Source organism: Hemitrygon akajei, chromosome 23, assembly GCF_048418815.1.
Source record: "Hemitrygon akajei chromosome 23, sHemAka1.3, whole genome shotgun sequence".
Lineage (NCBI taxonomy): Eukaryota > Metazoa > Chordata > Chondrichthyes > Myliobatiformes > Dasyatidae > Hemitrygon > Hemitrygon akajei.
Window position 1 is genome coordinate 27,255,626 of NC_133146.1, and position 21,433 is coordinate 27,277,058.

At 40.2% G+C, this 21,433-nt stretch overlaps 1 protein-coding gene across 1 annotated transcript; it reads right to left on the reverse strand.

The window, feature by feature from the left end:
- Window positions 1-268: 268 nt before the first annotated feature.
- Window positions 269-18,754, reverse strand: LOC140715305 (cyclin-dependent kinase 1). Its single transcript, XM_073027315.1, has 8 exons — window positions 18,651-18,754; window positions 10,994-11,050; window positions 10,289-10,445; window positions 7,892-8,015; window positions 5,093-5,263; window positions 3,070-3,233; window positions 1,245-1,383; window positions 269-610 (listed from the first exon to the last, which is right to left on the reverse strand). Exons 2-8 carry the CDS (start codon window positions 11,028-11,030, stop codon window positions 497-499), a joined length of 906 nt encoding a protein of 301 aa, XP_072883416.1. The 5' UTR covers window positions 11,031-11,050; window positions 18,651-18,754; the 3' UTR covers window positions 269-496.
- Between the last annotated feature and the right edge of the window lie 2,679 nt (window positions 18,755-21,433).

A 21,433-nucleotide genomic window follows, 5' to 3' on the forward strand; every position in this document is an offset into this window, starting at 1 on the left:
CTTCTGTTAGCGAAAATAGGTAACTAATGTAGGTCTTTCATAACAGCGAGGTGTCGTAAAGCGAACGTTTGAAAACGAGGGATACCTGTAAATGCATATTAAATTACAATTGTTTTATAAACTCTGAACTGTGCAAATTGCACTGGAGATCTCCAATGAGGCAAATGCATTGATCTCAAATAGAGTTCCCAAGGTTGTCTTCAGCCAACCTATATATAAAAAAAATTCACACTGCAACTATTTCTCCAGTTATTTTATAAATCCAAGATTATGGTGCAAATTTGACTTTATTTATATTTACAATTATACAAGTACAAAAACAATTGTGAGGTTGAGGATAGCCAGAAAGGAAAAAAAAATACATGGATACACACAAACACGTCTACAGTACAACTTCAATACAGTTATAGTTGTAACCAGAATTAAATCTGAAAATGAACTCTCAATGATTGACAGTAATGTTGCTATCAGACAGACAGTAATCCACCTTCAGGAATTACTTCCTGAAAACATTGGCAGGAAGACTAGACTTATCCAAGTCATCAAAATATGGGTGATACAAAGCTTCCTTCGCAGAGATTCTTCTGGTAGGGTCATAAGTCAATGTTTTCTAGTAAAATCAAACAAGATACTGTATTAGAAAATATCATGAAAGAATACCATTTTAAATAACAGTAGGAATTATAAAATATGCAGATCACTGAATTTCATAGGACTTTGAACATTAAAAAAATGCAAGCTATGCATGAAATAATCATTCCACTTCAAGGACAGTAAAACTGATAAGATGCTTTCTGCATTTTAGCAACCAATTCAACAATGCACTAACTGCTGAACAGTGGCGTACCTGAACACGTGTTGCTCATTCCATATTGTATTTTAGAATTATTTCAGTGCAAGCTTTTCATTGCTTCCAATGATGTCAATTAGAGTCTACTCATCTCAATGCAAATTGGTTTTATTGAAATTGTGAAATGATCAGAACAGTATAACTGTATCCAATTAGCAACATTTACAATGCAAGCTTGCTTAAATGTAGAAATATGGCAAATTAACGATCACATTTAACTGCATCAGTGAGCACAGTCAGGATTACCTTCCTTTAGATGAAAGGCAAAGCCTAGAAATAATTCAGAATTGATTATTATGGGAGAATGTGATCTGATCCCACTGCAGAATGAACTTATGCTTTTCTAATCAAAACAGGGAAAAAATGCACTGTTGATATTTGCAACATCACATACCGCTAGCAGGTCAAGGCCATTCTGATCTAGATTCTTCACTTGAGACAAATTTCCTGGTTTCCACTTGGGGAAGGTATTCTTGTAGTCTGGTAATGTTTCAACATCTGGCCAAATGTCATTGTTTGGTGTACCTAGAGTCCTGAAAGCAAGAGAAACAATGTTTTGCATTTCTGTAAAGATGCTTCACTGTTCAGAAGGGACCTAAGCAAGAACTTCCCTCTCTACATAGCAGGTGTGTGGCATCTGGAAAACATTGCCTGTGCGACTGTTAACTCCTATATCATTCAGCGTGCATGTGCAGAATGCAAGTTGTCATCTCTTCAGTGGTAGTCAAGTATGTGGTGGCTAGAAGGGCCCATTTCTCCCATATCATCAGGAGCTTTATACAAAGATCAAGGATTGACAGGCAACAGAAACTAATCTGAAAATACTGTATAGGCAGGTGAACAGAACAGTAAAACACTTGCAAGAGAGCTTTTCAGACACCAGGAAGGAAATACATTAATGGCAGCTGAGGCATGTCTGCGATGTTAAAAAGCTTTACATCAGTTTTCACCAAGAAAGGTAACATTAGTGGAACTTTTAAGGAAAATATAATAGACATGCTGGATGGACAGGACAAAGTGGTAGTAGAAAGACTGGCTTTCTATACCACTTTTGATTCAGATCAGAATCAAGTTAGGCCTTAGAAGGAAGCATAAAGTTTAAATATTTACAGACCCAAGGGTAGTGTACAGAAATAGAGACCAACTTAGCAGTCACTTAAATAAGTGTGGATTGATTTAAGAATGCACTGATTTACTAAAGGGAAGGCCAAATGACCCAGCGAGTTTGAGAGAAATTCAGATGAAGTATCTTTTTGTTTTTAAAAATGCAACAATAATCACCTAAAGATTGAAGGCCACAGAATAAAATAGGGCTGGGACAGCGTGCGTACAAATTCTAAAATAGGAAACATTGAAAAGCATAGTGGTGATACTACAGATCCATACAACAACTTTTTATACAATCATTTGGAATTGGGCAAACTTAGTTAATTTCCAAATTTGCAGTTGCCTAAACATGGAGGCATTGTCCTGTGAAGAGTAATAGACTTTTAAGCACTGATGCAGCAGTATTGAGGACACAAACAGTTCTGAATATGTGTGCACATAGTTTACTGAAAGTAGGTTGGGTTTTAAAAAGTAAGTTACGAATCAAGGGATCCAGGACAGTTAGAGTGCACAACACTCTTATAAAAGATGTTAAAGATTGGCAGAAGAAATTTATTGAAATGATAGGGATAAAACGTTTAGTTGGTGTAAAGACATGAGAAGCTGGGGCTCTCATCTTCAGAACATTAATTATGGATCTAATGGAAGTACACAAAATCGTTAAGGGTATACTGAGTAAACACTGCATTTCTATTGATGGAGCATTCAAGAACCAGGTCAGAATGAAACTGATGGTAAATTAACCAAAAAAATTGACAAGGAAGAGATGGTTGGGTTCATTTGTTCTATGATCATGACAATCCATTTGCAAATGTTTCGTCACTATAAGAGGAGACATAATCATTACCAAGTATTGGAGAACAACTCAACCCAATTATCAATCACCCAAGTTGCACGTTTTCTGAGTTAGTTCCAAAAAGAAAGAGCACAAGGCTCAGAAAATGATTAAGGCATGGAATGCACAGCAAAGGGTAGAAGTGAGAAGAAATTTAATTGTATCTTTCAAAGACAAACTAAATAAAGATAGAATTTAAAGGGGAGGAAGATTAATACAACACAGAAGGTGGCAGAGACTATGCAAGTCATTTTGGGGATCAATTTTATACACAAACCTGAAAATTCTGAAAAGTTGATCAATCTCAGAGTCTCCATGAAAGAGAGGTCGCTTGGTAGCCATTTCGGCAAATATTGTACCAATACTCCAGATATCCACAGGAGTTGAGTAGCGAGCAGAGCCCAGCAGTACTTCAGGAGCTCTGTACCACAGTGTCACCACCTTTTAAATCAAGTCAGATTAAAAATTACTTGCAGGCTTATAAAATTCCTATCTAAAGTGATGGAACCTCAAACTAAGATGTGATAAGAATAAAAGGAGTCCCAAGACACTTCAGCTTGGATGGCTAATGCTACATTCCAACAGTTCAATCTCTGACAAACAAAAAATATTGAACAAATGTGCAAAAATATTAAAATCTCAATACAATTTTCTTTTCATCTCTAAACCATAACAAGCTTGCATTTCAAAGTTAGGTTATTCTGCCGTAAAAGTGAAGAAAAACCTACTTTATCTCATCCTTATTTATCTACCTGTTGCCCACACCCACAAGTGATTAGCCTTGGTGAATCCACACCACATGGCACTGCCACATGCTAAAATGGTACAGACTGTAAACAGATCCAGCAACTCAGTACTGGGCATTCATGACACAATATAGACCATCAACACATGTACTCAACCACAAAATGTGGCCTGCTGTTTCCTCCACTTGACCACCACCAATCCAGGGGATCAACCTTGATTCAATGAGGACAAATGAAAACCAGGAGCAGCACCAGGTATAGCTCAAGCTGAGCAGTCAGCCTGGCTCTGCTACAAAGCAGGGCCACCTGCATGCCAAATTACAAACACCATACTACATGGAGCGAAGTGATTCCACAAACAGTGCATCAGATCCAAGCTACTACCTACCATGGTAGTCAGTACCTAACACGACCAAGTCAGGCCAGACCTCACCATCCAAGAACTGCAAACGTTACCTAGCAGAGGGTATGGGAAAAAATATTTTATGAAGAATCCAGTGTAGTGGGGAGGCTATCGATGTATTTCCGTGCTTCATCTACCGAGCATAGCCACTTCTCTTCACCACTGGGAAGTGTAATGCAGAGCCGTGCAGGGTATAGAAGGGAAGGCCTGAATCCTCAGTTGTATAGTTCCATCATTACTTCTCTGTACTCGGCTCGCAGGCTCAAAACTTCGGGAAAATATTCCTCCACAACCCGAATCTGCTGGCCACGGTATTCTAACTTCCCTCTCCACCTGACCTCTCTAACCAGGAGATCTTTAATCTGGTAGCGGTGAAGTCGAAGGATGACTGGGCGTGGTCTCTGTCCTGGGGCTGGTTTAGCTGCTAGTGAACGGTGGGCTCTATCAATCTCCGGCAGGGATGGGAGCATCTCCTTCCCAAAGATCTCACCAAGCAGATTGGAAAAAAATTCAGTAGGATGCCTGCCTTCAATAGATTCGGGCAGGCCCAGGATGTGTAGGTTCTGCCGTCTGCTCCGGCCCTTCAAGTTAGTAACTTTAGCTTGGTATTGTTTTCACGTAAGCTGGAGCAGACGTTTTCCAGCTCACTGACACGCTGGCTCAGGTCATCCATAGCGAGCTCGAGAGAGAGAGAGAGAGTAAGCAATGGCCATGGTCCTTCACTTTGCATTAGATTTGATCAAGTTTCATTTCCAGCAGGCTGAAAGAAGATTTAAATTCGGCCACTAACGCCACGCGGTATTGATCTAGTAGCGTGGAGATAGCCCCTACTGTCAGGCCAGCTGCCAAATTGTCTTTTTCCCCCGGGAGTGAGTAAAGTCACAAGCAGGGGGAAGGGCAAAGAAGTTCAGCAGTTTGGTATGAGAAAAGGAGGAAAGGAGTGTGAAAATAGAAAGTAGGACAGAGCGCACGTTCTCTGCGACTGCTCCATTTGGCTGCCAACCGGAAGTCCAAAACTGTATTTTAATAATAGCTGAAGCTGGTAAACTTAACTTCATATCAAAGCAATAACATACAAATCCTATTAGGCAAGCTTTGTTTTAAACACAGCAAGTTACCTATAACAGAACAAAGTATATGGCTGGACTTACTTCGTGTGTATAAACTCTGACAGGGACTCCAAAGGCACGAGCCAGACCAAAGTCAGCCAACTTAATAACTCCTTTACTATCAATCAGTAGATTCTGGGGCTTCAGGTCTCTGTGCAAAACCCGCCTTGAGTGACAGAAGGCAATCCCTTGTGTGATCTGGTATAGATAACTCTAAAAAAGGGCAAACAACATACAATCATTAAGAACAGCTAGGTAAAAGATTTTCAAATCTCAATCCACAGATTAAAAACTCAGCCCTACTTCAAAAGTTAAAATTACTTTGTTAAATCAGCTAGGAATGAATTAAATAATAGACTGAATGTCTGTATATGACATTGGGCGTTACTAAACCAACAGTCGGGCACAAGTGCAAAATCCATTGTGAAACTTTCATTTTAGTAACAAAACAAATGAATTATGGGAAATGCAAAGTGCTGGTTTATTAATGTCCCCCAGCAAAGCACATCTGCCATCCTCTTCCAGCTTGTGCCACATACACACAATTATGATCAAAATGATTCAGGAAGCTATTCAGTTCAGGAATAATTAGGGATTGACAATGAATGCAGGCCTCCCTAGCTACTGTACATTTGCAGTTGGACATCTTTTAAAACAAATGAATGCCACAAATGAAATGATAGGACAGTACAAAGTTATTTGTCAATATATACCAAATTTCCAAAAAAAATGAACAAACATCAATCCTACTCCCTTATTCATCTTACAGGGTTCAGATCAGAATCAAAGGAAATTGCACTGGAAATAGTTTTTAAACAATAATTTAAAATAACTAGGCAAATCGACTCATTTAATGCAGGATTTGTTCCCTTTTAAAACAGGGAAACCAAACTCAGGTCATTCGACTTCATGAGATAAGCAGTGATAAATGAGCAGACAAATCAAGAAACAATTAATAAGTCTGACAATTGTAGGAGAAAGATGACAAGACTGAAAAAGTCCTTTGAGAAGAATGAGTTAAAACAAGAAACACTGGTAAAGAATGCAACATCTGATATCTGTGGGTCAAGAAACATGACCATGTCTTCAAGATGTTCAAGGCTACCATGACAGCTTTGTAAAAATAAATCAAATTAAAAAGGATTCATTGCATTACAAAGCATATTTTAAAATATTCTGCCTAAGATTAGGATATCAAAAGTAACGTGGATAATTGAACTTTACAAAATTCATGATTTTCGTGTTTGGAATAAGAGATAAAACATATTTTTGAAAGTAATTTTTGAACTTGGCTCCACTCTGCTTTGGAGCACCAAGGCAACAGCAGAACATGTCAGGCTGTTGTTTATTGATGTGTTCTGCAACTGGATCCTCTACTTCTTCATGAGACCAGTCAGCACAGGTCAGTGATAATGTCTCTTCCTATCAACACAGGTGCACCAAGGACATGTGCTTAGCCCACTGTTCTTCTCTCTACACTCATACTGTGTGGCTAAGCACAGCTCAAATACTGCTTACAAATTTGCAGATGACACCAGTGTTGTCGGCAAAATCTCAGATGGGAACAATGACAAATGTAGCAATGAGACACCATCGGCAGGTTGAGTAGTGTTGCAACAACATCGCACTCAGCACCAGCAAGACCAAGGAATTGATTGCAAACTTCAGGAAGCAGAAGTTGGAGAAGGTACACCATTGCATAATGAGGAGTCAGGAATGGAAAGGATGAGCTTCCTGAGTGTCGCAGGCCAAACACATTGATGTACCGTAATTATGAAGGTATGCCTGAAGCTCTACTTTGTTAGGAGTTTGAGGAGATTTGGTATGTCAAAGACTATGACAAATTATATACACATGGAGAGCATTCTGACTTATTGCATCACAGCTAGGTATGAAGGCTCCAATACACAGGATTGCAAGAGGCAACAGAGGGTCATAGATTCAGGCACAACTCTTTTTTCTGATTATTCTCCTCATCAGGGAGGTGTTACAGGAACCTAGACTCCCACTCAATGATTCAAGTTTTTTATCCCCCTTCTGCCATTAGATTTCTGAACAGTTCATGAACACTACCTCATAATTCGCACTTTAAAAAAAAAATTATAGTAATTTTATGTCTGTGCACCATACAGCTGTTTTAAAGTAAGCTTAATTTCATCCAAGATAGTGATAATAAACTTAATTCTGATTCCAAGTCTAATGGAATATGAAAGAAAATGCAAAGCACCAACAAAGAAAATAAAGTAACACACACAAAATGCTGGTGGAACACAGCAGGCCAGCCAGCATGTATAGGGAGAAGCACTGTCGACGTTGAGCCGAGACCCTTCTTTGAGTCCTGATGAAGGGTCTCGGCCCGAAACGTCGACAGTGCTTCTCCTTATAGATGCTGCCTGGCCTGCTCTGTTCCACCAACATTTTGTGTGTGTTGCTTGAATTTCCAGCATCTGCAGATTTCCTCATGTTTGAACAAGGATAATAATAATAGTTGGAACAAAAATTTTAAAATGTTTAGAATTTATTCAAGAAAACTCACCCAAGGATAGAAGATAAAAACCTTCAGCTTTACCAATGATAAGCATGGAGATCTGAAAGTTTGATGAATATAATAGCATCAGCAACACAGGTTATTTCTGTGTTACTATTATTAGTAGACAAAGGTTAGGATGAATAAAGCAGAGAACATGTAGAATCAAAGATATATCAGCCAAATAGCCAGGAATAGCAAACGCCTAAGCTCTAAAATTTGGATGTGACAATTTAAATAGGAGCACTGCAATAATTTTCCAATCTTCCCACCAAACACATTAAAGGCTTTCAATAATCATGTACTACAGTTACCTTAACCAGCATTTGGTCCATCAACTGACGAGAAGGCAAGGAATCCAAGTACTTTTTTAGATCCATTGAAAGAAATTCAAATATAAGGTATAGCCTTGCATCCTGCATTAATATATCTTGAAGGCTAAAGAAAGAAAAAAATTGTTATCAGACTCAATACACTACTCCATTAAAGACATTTTGCAACGTCACTAAAATCCCATGGTTGCAACAGTAGTCAAAATACATTTAGGCAATAATATCAATTCATATTTGAACATACTGAGAACACAGCAGAGGACCTCTTGTTTTGTTCTGACATATACCAGTTGTTGGTTGGCTACTTTAAAGTAGGGCACCCAATTCCACATAGCGACACAATAATCAATGCATTTGCAGTGGTTGATAGAACAGGAATAAACTATTGTTCTTTCAATATTGCCATTTTTTTTTAAACATCCAAAAAATTCACTTAGAACTGAGATGCGGAGAAATTACTTTAGTCAGAGGGTTTAAATCTGTGGAATTTGTTGCCACGCGTGGCTGTGGAGGAAAAGTCATTGGGTGTATTTAAGGCAGAGATAAATAGGTTCCTGATTAGTCAGGGCATCAAGGGGTATGGAGTGAAGGTAGGGGAGTGGGGATGACTAGAAGTATTGGATCAACCCATGATTGAATGGCAAAACAGACTCAATGGGCCAAATGGCCTACTTCTGCTCCTATATCTTAAGGTCTAAAACACTCATGTTTACTGAACAAAGTAGTAATTTGAGAATACTAGTGTATTTCCTCCTAACCAAGAGAGAAACACTGAATTTAGCTGCACAAATGGCTGTTATCAAACTCACATCAAGCAATGACAGTTCTTCAAATGGTAATACCACAAACTCTTCCCTGCTCTAATAAGTCTAAAACAAATCTATTTGTTTGTACTGCACTGGAATATTGTATTCAGCTCAACATCAGGAATTCTATCCATTATCCATCAATGTTATATTAAAAATTATGCTATACATTAAAATATACCACCCAGAAGCTCAAAATGATTTAATTTCTATAAATATCCACTGTTGCCACAATGGATCAGCTTTCAGCCATAAGTATATTTTCAGCACTCAATAGCCACTGGAATCATTTATTCCTCCACCAATTGTTCCATAACTGAACCTGTAAACTCTTCAGTTTTGATGCACATCTATTGATTCAAAATCATGGTACGGTACCACCATAACATCTGAACAATTTCAGTTTTCCACAATACATGTTGGCCATCTTTAAACTGAAAAACACCGCCAAAGCTTGTTCTTAGGGGTTGGTTCATTCTGCCCATTTAAATACAGATGTGACACAATTGACAAAACACATTTCTGCTCCACTTTATTGACCCCTGAAAAAGAATTAAAATGCTTTAAGACTGAAATAATCCAAAAATACTTGCTGCAGCCATCTCAGGTGTTTGAACATCAATATTTTCATCACACCAGATACGAATTTCTAGTACAGTTGGCCCTCCTTATCCGCGAATTCAACAAACCGCGAATCATGAAAACCCAGAAGTGCTCTTCCAGCACTTGTTGTTCGAGCATCTACAGACGTTTTTCTTGTCATTATTCCCTAAACAATGCAGTACAACAACTATTTTACATAGCATTTACATTGTATTAGGTGTAGGTAATGTAGAGATGATTTAAAGTGTATTGGGAGGATGTGTGTGGGTTATCTTGGATCGGGATCAAAAAAAAAAAAATCGGAAATTTTCTTACTAGGTAAGTCGGAACAGGTATATCTGGTATTATTTGGCATCAGTTAGTCAAATGTTTGCCTTAGTATATAGTATATATTTTACCTTTCTATGCATATAAAACGCTTAAGAACATATGTTTCAGCGCCGGCCTCGGGAACAGAAGTTCCCCAGTTCAATCCAGTGACAGACTGCTATTGAGTGCGCCCTCCACCGTGCCTGGTTGATGTGGAGGATTAAAAACCCAAAACCCAATAATTGAACCACTGTGTTGCTTAGTAATAATTGTGGCTTTCATCAGGGCAGGGCCTTTCTCACTTTATCCTTTAAAATTGTTCTGATTGTTGACCAACTGTAGCCTAACTTTTCCAATGATCGATGGCGTTTCACCTCTTTCCAATTGCTTTATTATTTCCACTTTATTTTCAATCGTGATTATTTTTGTGAGCAGAAACACTGCGGATTCAGAGCTCCACTGCCGGGTCCTAATGTCCACCGCACTGAGACAGGTTAAATAAGGTTTGGGGTTCCGCTGGGTCCTAAGGTCCACCGCATTGAGACAGGTTGAATAAGGGATGTGAGCATCCACGAATTTTGGTATCCTCAAGGGTTCCCGGAACCAATCCCTTGCGGATAAGGAGGGCCGACTGTATTGAAGATTAAACCATTGCACTCACCACACTATATTAGGATGCTGTAGTTCTTTCAAAAGAGAAATCTCTCTGATTGCTGTGCTGGGAACCCCTTCCTCTTCACTCTCCAGTCGGATTTTCTTCATGGCCACTATCTGCTGGGTAGTTTTATGGCGGCCTTTATAAACAACCCCATAGGTACCTAAAAAAATTCACATTAAGAAAACATTTACAAATGCTTAGTAAAATCAGGCAAAAAAGTTCCTATAATTTTCCAGACGATTGCACTGGGTTATTAATTCCATTCTTCTCCACATGCCTCCTAAATGTGCCCATTTCTCCCTGAATTACAGTAAAGATATGTCACTTCAATTCCACAGGATTACCATAGATATTAATTAATCCACTCTTTGCCACCTTCATCTCAGTTTACTATGTTCATTTTGCCCTTTTTAAAAAATTTGACCAATTATTTTTCCATGTGTCCCCAACTTCACCTTGTGGCTAGCATTGAAATTCTGTTTGAAAATACTAAGGAGCTTAGTTTACTACAGCAAAATGAATACTTAAAATGTAGATTGCATCTTTCAAGCTCATTTCTGGAGCTGACTGTGGGAGAAATTGGATCCAAAAAATTAAAGCATTTCATAACTTCGTTAAACTTAGTGTAATCAGTTCAAATCACAACTTTAGCAAAAACAAGCATTGGGTTTGTTGCAGATGTTCAGAGAAACTAAAAATAATCCTCACCTTCACCAATTTTCTCTATCTTCACATAATCATCCATTCTAGCGTTCACACTTCAGCCTGTTAATGAAACAAAGTATTAAATGTTTTTCAAATAGAGGCATCAGTTTCTAATGCTGAATATTGTCAGAGCCTCAAGTTGCTCAAAAAAGCCTTTCCACCAAATTTTGGGTAAACATTAGAATACAAGTGGTGTATGCTTGGGAAGAAACAGGATTAAGGAATGTTTTGAAAAACATTCACTCCATTTTTTTTTTTGCATCATGTTTGTAGCAATTGCTTACTTTGAAACTCAAATTACTCTCACAGTCAGAATGGTGATGCCCAAACTTTGTGACAGAAACAATTTTGTTGGCATCCATTTTGGTTGCTGCCATTTAAAATCAATGCTGCTCATCATTTAAAGAAAATACTCTGATAAAATTGGGCTATACACTAGACAAATTCATTTTTTAAGTAAAAAAGTTTCAACTGCCCATCAAAAGTTCTAAAAAGAAAATAGAAATGTTGATACTGCCTTGGGAATGTACACAGTGCCACTACAGAACACTATTGTGTTTTCTCCCGTCATTTAATTTTTGCTTAGTATCATTAAATACTGTGGCCACATTTTTCACAGAGATCACAATAAATCCAGCAGAAAGAAAACACAAGTCCTGATGAAGGACTGGAGCCCAAAACATTGACTGTTTATTCCTCTCCATAGATGCTGACTGACCTGCAGAGTTCCTCCATCATTTTGTATGCGATACCCTGGATTTCCAGCATCTACAGAAGCTTGTATTTATAAAAAGTCCAAGACCTTCACCTGATATTCCAGCTACAACATAAACTAGCAGTAGTTCAGGTAATTCATAATCCCTTCTCTCTCCTTTTGATCTACTCATCACTTGTATGGACCATCTTACTCCTCTCTCCATTGTACTAGCAAGCTTCCCTCTAGTCTCTTCTGTCGCAGGGTTTCAACACAAAACACCTACTCCTTTGCCCCAACTTCTTCCAGCATTTTATAAAAGCACTCAATATACCAGTGCTTTTTTAAACAAAAAGTCTCCTTGGGCAAGGCAGATGTGCTGGAATTTAGTGGTGGGACCATTATATTCAAAACATTTGCCCCCCCCCCAAAATTATTTTGACTAACCCTCTCTCCCAGCAGTCTCACCTGGTCCCAAGTTTTGAGGCCTCAGTTTCATCCACATCTGAACAAATTCCAAACCCAACACTTTGATTTTTCTGCTAGCACTGTTACTATTCCTGTGGCTGGGAATCTTTACCCAAGAGTAGGCAGTTAGTGTAATGGATAAAAAGATCAGCATGGGTGCATTGAACCAAAGAGTCTATTTCAGTGCTGTACAACTTTATAACTGGACTCCTTTACCAATCTTATCCACCTAGACCTCAAGAGTTCCCCTTGTACAATTTTAACATTACATCCCAACTCCTATACTCAATGCTCTGATTTATAAAGGCCAGCATACCAAAAGCTTTCTTCACCACCCTATCCACATGAGATTCCACCTTCAGGGAACTATGCACCATTATTCCTAGATCACTCTGTTATACTGCATTCTTCAATGCCCTACCATTTACCATGTATGTCCTATTTGAATTATTCCTAATAAAATGTAGTACCTCACACTTATCAGCATTAAACTCCATCTGCTATCGTTCAGCCCACTCTTCTAACTGGCCTAAACCTCTCTGCAAGCTTTGAAAACCTACTTCATTATCCACAACACCTTCTACCTTAGTATCATCTTCATACTTACTAATCCAATTTACCACCCCATCATCTAGATCATTAAGGTATATGACAAACAACACTGGACCCAATACAGATGCCTGAGGCACACCACTAGTCACCGGCCTCCAACCTGACAAACAGTTATCCACCACTACTCTCTGGCATCTCCCATCTAGCCACTGTTGAATCCATTTTACTACTTCAATATTAATACCTAACGATTGAACCTTCCTAACTAACCTTCCGTGTGGAACCTTGTCAAAGGCCTTACTGAAGTCCATATAGGCAACATCCACTGCTTTACCCTCATCAATTTTCCTCGTAACCTCTTCAAAAAATTCAATAAGATTTGTCAAACCTAAACCTTCCACGCACAAATCCATGCTGACTATTCCTAATCAGACTCCGTCTATCCAGATAATTATATATACCATCTCTAAGAATACTTTCCATTAATTTACCCACCACTGACAGGCCTATAATTGCTAGGTTTACTCTTAGAACCCTTTTTAAACAATGGAACCACATAAGCAATACTCCAATCGTCCGGCACCATCCCCGTTTCTAATGACATTTGAAATATTTCTGTCAGAGTCCCTGCTATTTCTACACCAACTTCCCTCAGGACCCAGAGATTTATCCACTTTTATGTTCCCTAAAGCACCAGTACTTCCTCCTCTTTAATTGTCATAGTTTCCATAACTTCCCTACTTGTTTCCCTTACCTTACACATTCAATATCCTTCTCCTTAGTGAATACCGAAGAAAAGAAATTGTTCAAAATCTCCATCTCTTTCGGCTCCACACATAGCTATCCACTCTGATTATCTAAGAGGCCAATTTTATCCCTCACTATCCTTTTAATATAACTGTAGAAACCCTTCGGATATATTTTCACCTTACTTGCCAAAGCAACCTCGTATCTTCTTTTAGCTTTTCTAATTTCTTTCTTAAGATTCTTTTTACATTCTTTATATTCCTCGAGCACCATATTGCCTAATTTTATTGTAGATCTCCCTCTTTTTCCGAAGTTTCCAATATCCCTTGAAAACCATGGTGCTCTCAAACTTTTAACCTTTTCTTTCAACCTAACAGGAACATAAAGTTTCTGTACCCTCAAAATTTCACCTTTAAATGACCTCCATTTCTCTATTACATCCTTCCCATAAAACAAATTGTCCCCATTCACTCCTAAATCGTTTCGCATCTCCTCAAAGTTAGCCTTTCTCCAATCAAAAATCTCAACCCTGGGTCCAGTCCTATCCTTCTCCATAATTATATTGAAACTGGACCCAAAGTGCTCCCCAACACATACGTCCGTCACCTGACCTATCTCATTCCCTAACAGGAGATCCAACACTGCCCCTTCTCTAGTCGGTACCTCTATGTATTGCTGCAAAAAACTATCCTGCACACATTTTACAAACACCAAACCATCCAGCACTTTTACAGAATGGGCTTCCCAGTCTATGTGTGGAAAATTAAAATCTCCCACAATCACAACCTTGTGCTTACTACAAATATCTGCCATCTCTTTACAAATTTGCCCCTCCAATTCTCGCTCCCCATTAGGTGATCTATAATAAATCCCTATAAGTGATGTTACACCTTTCCCATTCCTCAATTCCACCCAAATAGGCTCCCTAGATGAGCCCTCTAATCTATCCTGCCAAAGCACCGCTGTAATAACAAGCAATGCAACACCTCCTTCTCTTGCCCCTGTTTCTATCACACCTGAAGCAACGAAATCCAGGAATATGTAGTTGCCAATCATACCCCTCCTGCAACCATTTTTTACTAATAGCTAAAACATCATATTTCCAGGTATCAATCCATGCTCTAAGCTCATCCACCTTTCTTACAATGTTCCTAGCATTAAAAAAGATGCATTTAAGAAACTCACCACCTCTTCCTGTTTATCCCTGATGATGCAATCAACTTTATTAGCTTTTTCTTCCATCTCCCCTACATCTTCCGTCTGAACACTCCCCTTCTCTATCACCTGCCTATCGTCCCTCACACACTGTCAACTAGCTTTCTCTATTTGTGAACTAACCTCCTCTCCCCTAGTCTCTTCAAATTTATCCCCACCCCCAACCATTCTAGTTTAAAGTCTCCCCAGTAGCCTTAGCATATCTCTCTGCCAGGATATTGGACCCCTAGGATTCAAGTGTAACCCGTCCTTTTTGTACAGGTCACACCTGCCCCAAAAGAGGTTCCAATGATCCAGAAACTTGAATCCATGCCCCCTGCTCCAATCCCTCAGCCACGCATTTATCCTCCACCTCATTCTATTCCTACTCTCACTGTCGCGTGGCACAGGCAGTAATCCTGAGATTACTACCTTTGTGGTCCTTCTTCTCAACTGCCTTCCTAATTCCCTATATTCTCCTTTCAGGACCTCTTCCCGTTTCCTACCTATGTCATTGGTACCTATATGTACCATGATCTCTGGCTCCTCACCCTCCCACTTCAGGATATCTTGGACGCGATCAGAAACATCCCGAACCCTGATCTCCTGATCGCGTCCACAGAATCACCTATCTGACCCCCTATTACTACTGCCTTCCTCTTCCTTTCCCTACCCTTCTGAGCTACAGGGCCAGACTCTGTGCCAGAGGCATGGCCACTGTTGCTTCCCCCCCAACAGTGCTCAAACAGGAGTACTTATTGTTAAGGGATACAGCCACTGAGGTACTCTCTGGTACCCGACTCTTCCCCTTCCCCCTCCTAACCGTGACCCACCTGTCTGCCTCCCGTGGCCCCGGTGTGACCACCTGCCTGTAACTCCTCTCTATCAACTCCTCACTCTCCCTGACCAGACGAAGGTCATCGAGCTGCAACTCCAGTTCCCTAACACGGTCCCAGCCCTGGCGCAGATATGGACTTCCGGGAGGCTAGGAGACTCCAGGACCTCCCACATCCGACACCGAGAACAACAAGCTGCCCTCACACTCATACTTCCCCTTTCCTCAAATAACAGGAAAAACTGAAACCTAAACCTACCTTGCCCGCTTCCGCCTAAGCCCGTTGAGCCCAAGCCCTTAAGCCTTCACTCTGCTCCCGGCTCATTCCAGTGCCCGCAAATGACACTGCCTGCTGTATAAGGCTGTGTCCTTTTTAAATCTTCCCCGCTTCACACGCCTGCGCAGTCCCTCCTCTCTTAACACCGATGAGAATAAGAAAAATTCAAGATGGCTCCCGCCGCACTCCTGTTCTGATCCTCCGACTCCCTTCTCCAAATGAAAAACCTGATGCGTTGACTTGGGCCCAATAACATTTTTTGTGGCATAGATGGAACTGTTTATGGTTCAGTCCTATTCAGGCCAGCTTTCTCAACTGTTTTCACAAACTCTTATTATTTTCCTAAACTTATATGGAATTTTTTTGGTGTCAGCTTGCCTCCAGTTCTGATATTCACAAGGCTCACGTTTGGTCCGTCATAGGACGCTAAACAGAAACTGGCCATTCAGCCCATCCAGCCTGTACAAAACCATTTAAACTGCCTAGTCCCAGCAACCTGCAATGGGACCAGAGCCCTGCATACCTCTCCCAACCATGTCCCTATCCAAAAATCAAAATTGCATCCACTACTTGTGCTGGCAGCTCATTTCACTCACTGCCCTGAGTGCATATGTGTCCCTTCATGTTCCCCTTAAACATTTCACTTTTCACCCTTAACCCATGACCTGTAGTTGAGTCAGTGGAAAAAGCTTGCTTGCATTTACCCAATCCGTACCAATCAGAATTTTGTATACCTTTTTCAAATCTTCCCTCAAGCTTTGACGTTCTAGGGAATAAAATACCAACCTATTCAATCTTTCCTTACAACTCAGGCCCTCCAGTCCCAGCAACATACTTGTAAATTTTCTATGTACCCTTTACTTTACTTGCATCTTTCCTGTAGTTAGGTGACCACAACTGCACACAATATTCCAAACTAGGCCTCAATGTCTTATACAACTTCAATATAACATCCTAATTCTAACTCAATACAGGTGTGCACCGCTTAACATCCATTTGGACAATGTCTGATCTCATATACGGTTGTAGTCCCGATCGGAGAATGTGACGTAGCAGACATAACCAATCTCCTGTATCGCACGTCTCGAATGTAGTAGCGTTATCTGTTTAATTTTCTATCGAAAATTTTACCGTAAAGTGCATCATGGCTTCTAAATGCAGCAGAACCACAACCTAGTGATAGCAGCAGCAAGAGGCAAAGGAAAAGTATTGATTTGGAAGTGAAACAAAAGATTATTAAACAATATGAAGGTGGAAAAACCAGTGAATGCTATTGCTCGGGATTTAGGCTTGGACTCAGGGTACCGAAGCAGCTTTGAGGGCTTCATTGCCTCATTAGACAGCCCCCGGGCATCCAAAATGCTGAAGACTGGAAGTGTTTTGGATTGTAGAATATATGAGGTAGCTTGGGATCGCCATCATTTCCAACTCTGAATTTATGTACTACCAGTAAGTAGTCTTTGTCTTACACTTTTTCATCACACATGTACTTAACAGTAACAACTATTACATATCATTAATGTGTGTGTATGGTAACAAAAGCAGTATGGAGAGAATACCAGAAATCAGCTGTTGAACTAACAATGGCAGGGTTTCAGTCTCCAACTATGATGCTGTTTTCATTTAAAAGTTACAGTACACTATTTGTATTTTAGTTTTTAGGTGTTATGTTAGTTTTTAGGTGTTATGCAAGATAGAAAAACAATCAGCATCGTGACTTTCTATGTTGCTAGATTTAATGATCAGCTTACCATTTAAAAATTCACTGCTGTGCTTTTCCTTAAATTCCAGAAACCATTCTTCTGAATATTCCCAATTACCTTGACATCTCAGTGTGTGAATATCTTTGCTTGTTTCATAGCCAGCATATGTTCACAATACTCCGAGATCTTCATTTTGTGCTTTATGCAGCACTTTTCTATTTTTTCTTCAACTTTTGTTCGTTATATTTGTCATTACATATATGTGGTGCTCAGATACTTGAACATCCTCTGGGAACCTTCCCACCCATCACATCAGTACTTAAGAAACGGATTTGGGAGCTTATTGGATTTTGGAATTTTGTCTAACGGGTACTTAACCTGTCCCAACTCTATTTTTCCACTTCCTAATTCTGAGGGAGTATTTCAATTGTTTCACCTCCCACAAATCTTATCTGACCTGCTGAGCATTTGCTGGATTTGGATCTGGAGCATCGAAGTTACATTTACAGTTCAGTTACAAGCAAGACATTTAAAGGAACTCAAAGGATAAAGCAAAATTAGGGAATTAAAAAACAAAAACTCGCGCAGAAATTGATTGTTCAGGAAGCTTTCGGGAAAGTCATAGATCTCAGACATCTTTTATAACTAGTATTATAACTTTTATAACGAGTATCACTAAACCGTAAATCCTTCAAAGTAAATATTTTAGCCCAATTTTTTTTGACGATGCACCCACAAACTTCCCATCACCCAGTTCGACTAAAATACGTTAAAGGGACCACTAAAAAAAGTGGTTCCTACACTCCTGTAATCACACTCAAGGGCGTTCAGGAAACAGCAGGACCCTTATATGAGACAGCTATGTATATAAGGACCTCCAGCGTCCATCCTTCCGGGCATTACTGCGCTTACATTTATTACCTGTAATACGAATAATTCTAAAGTGAACGTGAAGCCCACGTTCCAGCAGAGGGTACCTTGACGCTATTGAGAGCAACTCAAGGGAACCCATCTGTCTACAACAGGACCAGTCCACCTGGGAGGCCCAACGGCACCCAGAGCGAAAGTAGCCCACCTTGGGGCAAACAGCCGCCGCCCAGGAATATGGTCCCTCCCGCTCCCTCTCCTCCATCAACCCCCGAGCAAATCTCCAAACCCGAAGCCCGACGACCCAGATACTCTGCACCCACCGACTGCCAGCACGAAACGAAGAAAGACGAGCCGCAGCGAAGCCGACCAAGGCCCGAGCACCTCTACCGTTCCCGCCGCTGTTTGAAAGTCAGGAACGCGGTCCAACCGCTCGCCGATTCAAGCCGGCCACCAATCAGCGCCGCCGTTTGGGTTCAAAGGAACCAATCAGAGCGGGGAGCGGAACGGGGTCCTTCGCCCAGCTCTTAGCTGTCCAAAGAGAAGGGCGCGAAGGGAGACGTCAAAGCGGCAGTGCTTGGTTAGGGGTGGAGTGGCCGGGAGGAGCGAGCGTCTGATGGACGGGTAAAGTTTATCAAGTCGCTGGGGAACTTTGTTTTCCCCCCGATCATCTTAAACGGTATTTTAATTCACAAGGATCAGCCCCCGAGAGAGCTAAATAACACGCCAATGATGGACGTTTAGTTTCACTGACATATGTCATGAAATTTGTTGTTTTACGGTAGCAGTATGGTGCAATACATAAATATACCATAAATAACAATAATGGTATATATTAAACATTTAAATAAGTAATGCAAAAGGAAGCAATAATAATGAGGTAGTGTTCATGGACTATTTAGAAATCTGAAAATTCATGTCAAAGAGGAAGAAGCTGTTCAGAAAACGTTGAATATATGTATTCAGTCTCCTGTACCTTCTCTCCTGACGGTAGTGATGAGAAGAGGCTATGCGTTGGGTTGCGGTAGCTACCTTCTGAGCCATTGCCTTTTTAAGAACTACATAGCACACCCCTGGTTGACCCTCACCAATTTAGAAAGCATCCTATTGACATGCATCAAGACTTGTTGTAACAACTGTTTTGCCCAAAAGACCGCAAGAAACAGCTGAAAGTTGTTGACACAACCAGTACAAGTTGAAAACTAGCCTACCCTCCATCAGAATCTGGTTTAATAGTAACTGCATATAGAAACATAGAAAACCTACACAATACAGGCCCTTCAGCCTACCAAGTTGTGCCGAACACGTCCCTACCTCAGAAATTACTAGGCTTACCTATAGCCCTCTATTTTACTAAACTCCATGTACCTATCTAAAAGCTTCTTTAAAAAAACCCTATCGTATCCACCTCCACGCACTCACCACTCTCTGAGTAAAAAAACTTACCCCTGACATCTCCTCTGTACCTACTCCCCAGCACCTTAAACCTGTGTCCTCTTGTGGCAACCATGGGAAAGAGCCTCTTGACTATCCATACGATCAATGCCTCTCATTATCTTGTACACCTCTATCAGATCACCTCTCATCCTCCGTCACTCCAAGGCTGAGTTCACTCAACCTATTCTCATAAGGCATGTGGTTAAATTTGTTGTTTTGCAGCAGCAGCAGCAGTGCAATATGTAAAAAAATGAATAAATTACAATAAGAAATATGTATATATAATAAATAAGTAATGCAAAACAGGACAAAAAAATGTGAGATAGTATTGAATGGTTGGTTCATTGTCCATTCAGAAATCTTATGGCCGAGGGGAAGAAGTTATCTCTAAAATATTGATTGTATCTCTTTAGTACCCCCTCCCTGCTGTTGTTATGAGAAGAGGGCTTGTCCTGAGTGATGGGGGTCCTTAATGATGAATGCCATCTTTTTGAGGTCTTTTGAAGATGCCCTCAGTGCTGAGGAGGCTAGTGTCCACGGTGGAGCTGGCTGAGTTTGCAACCTTCTGCAGCTTTTTCTGATCCTGTGCAGTCACCCGTCCATACCAGGTGGTGATGTCACCAGACAGACAGATATACTTTATCGATCCCAAGGGAAATTGGGTTTTGTTACAGTCGCACCAACCAAGCATAGTGTAGAAATATAGCAATATAAAACAGTTGGTATGCTCTCCATGGTACATCTGTAGAAATTTGTTAGAGTCTTTGTTGACAGACCAAATCACCTCAAACTCCAAATGAAATACAGCTGCCTATGTGCCTTATTTGTAATTCCATCAATATGTTGGGCCCAGGATAGATCTTCAGAGATGTTGACACCCAGGAACTTGAAACTGCTCATCCTTTTCTCTGCTGACCCTCAATGGGGACTGTTGTGTGTTTTCCTTGACTTCCCCTTCCTGAAGTCCACAATCAATTCCTTGTCTTACTGACATCGAGTGTGAGGTTGTTGTTGTGTCACCACTCAACCAACTGATCTATCTCACTTCTGTATGTCTCCTAATCACCATCTTAGATTTTGCCAGTAACCGTTGTTTTATCAGCAAACTTATAGATGACATTTGAACTGTGCCTAGCTGCACAGTCATAGGTGAAATGTGTCCAGGATATGAAACAAATTATAAAACCACAAAAGGCTTCCTTTACAAAGGTCATAATATAAACATTGTGAGAAGTGATGATATTTTAGATTCACAGATCTAACTCTTTATCAAACATAAATCTTGCTCTTCCAAGGTGCCATAAAGGAGGCAATTTGTGCAAGCAGCTCCACGGAAACAATCAAATATTCCTGTTTCAGTGTGCTACAGCTGAGAACCACAACTACATATAATGTCTGTAGAGTTAGTAACATTATTTTAAGGCAATTAAAAAATTATCACTACTCAAAGTCGATGGAACCTAAATGGATTCCGATCACTGGTAGCAGAACAGATAGCAGAAGAGGATGTCTCTTTGGTTTAAAAGTTCATCTAAGGAAGCGTGACTTTTGACTCCTAATACCGACCATCTTGCTGGCAAATGTACAGTCTCTGGTAAATAAAATCAAAGATCTCAGAGCTAGATTTCTGTATCAGAGGGACATTAAAAACTATTGCGTTTTGTGGAGT

Coding starts and splice junctions, on each gene's coding strand:
- LOC140715305 (XM_073027315.1), bottom strand. CDS start 11,030: ATGGATGATTATGTGAAGATAGAGAAAATTGGTGAAG. Junction 3,234..5,092: donor TCAGAGTTTATACACACGAA/GTAAGTCCAGCC, acceptor TTGATTTAAAAG/GTGGTGACACTGTGGTACAG. Junction 1,384..3,069: donor CAACTTTTCAGAATTTTCAG/GTTTGTGTATAA, acceptor TCTTGCTTTCAG/GACTCTAGGTACACCAAACA.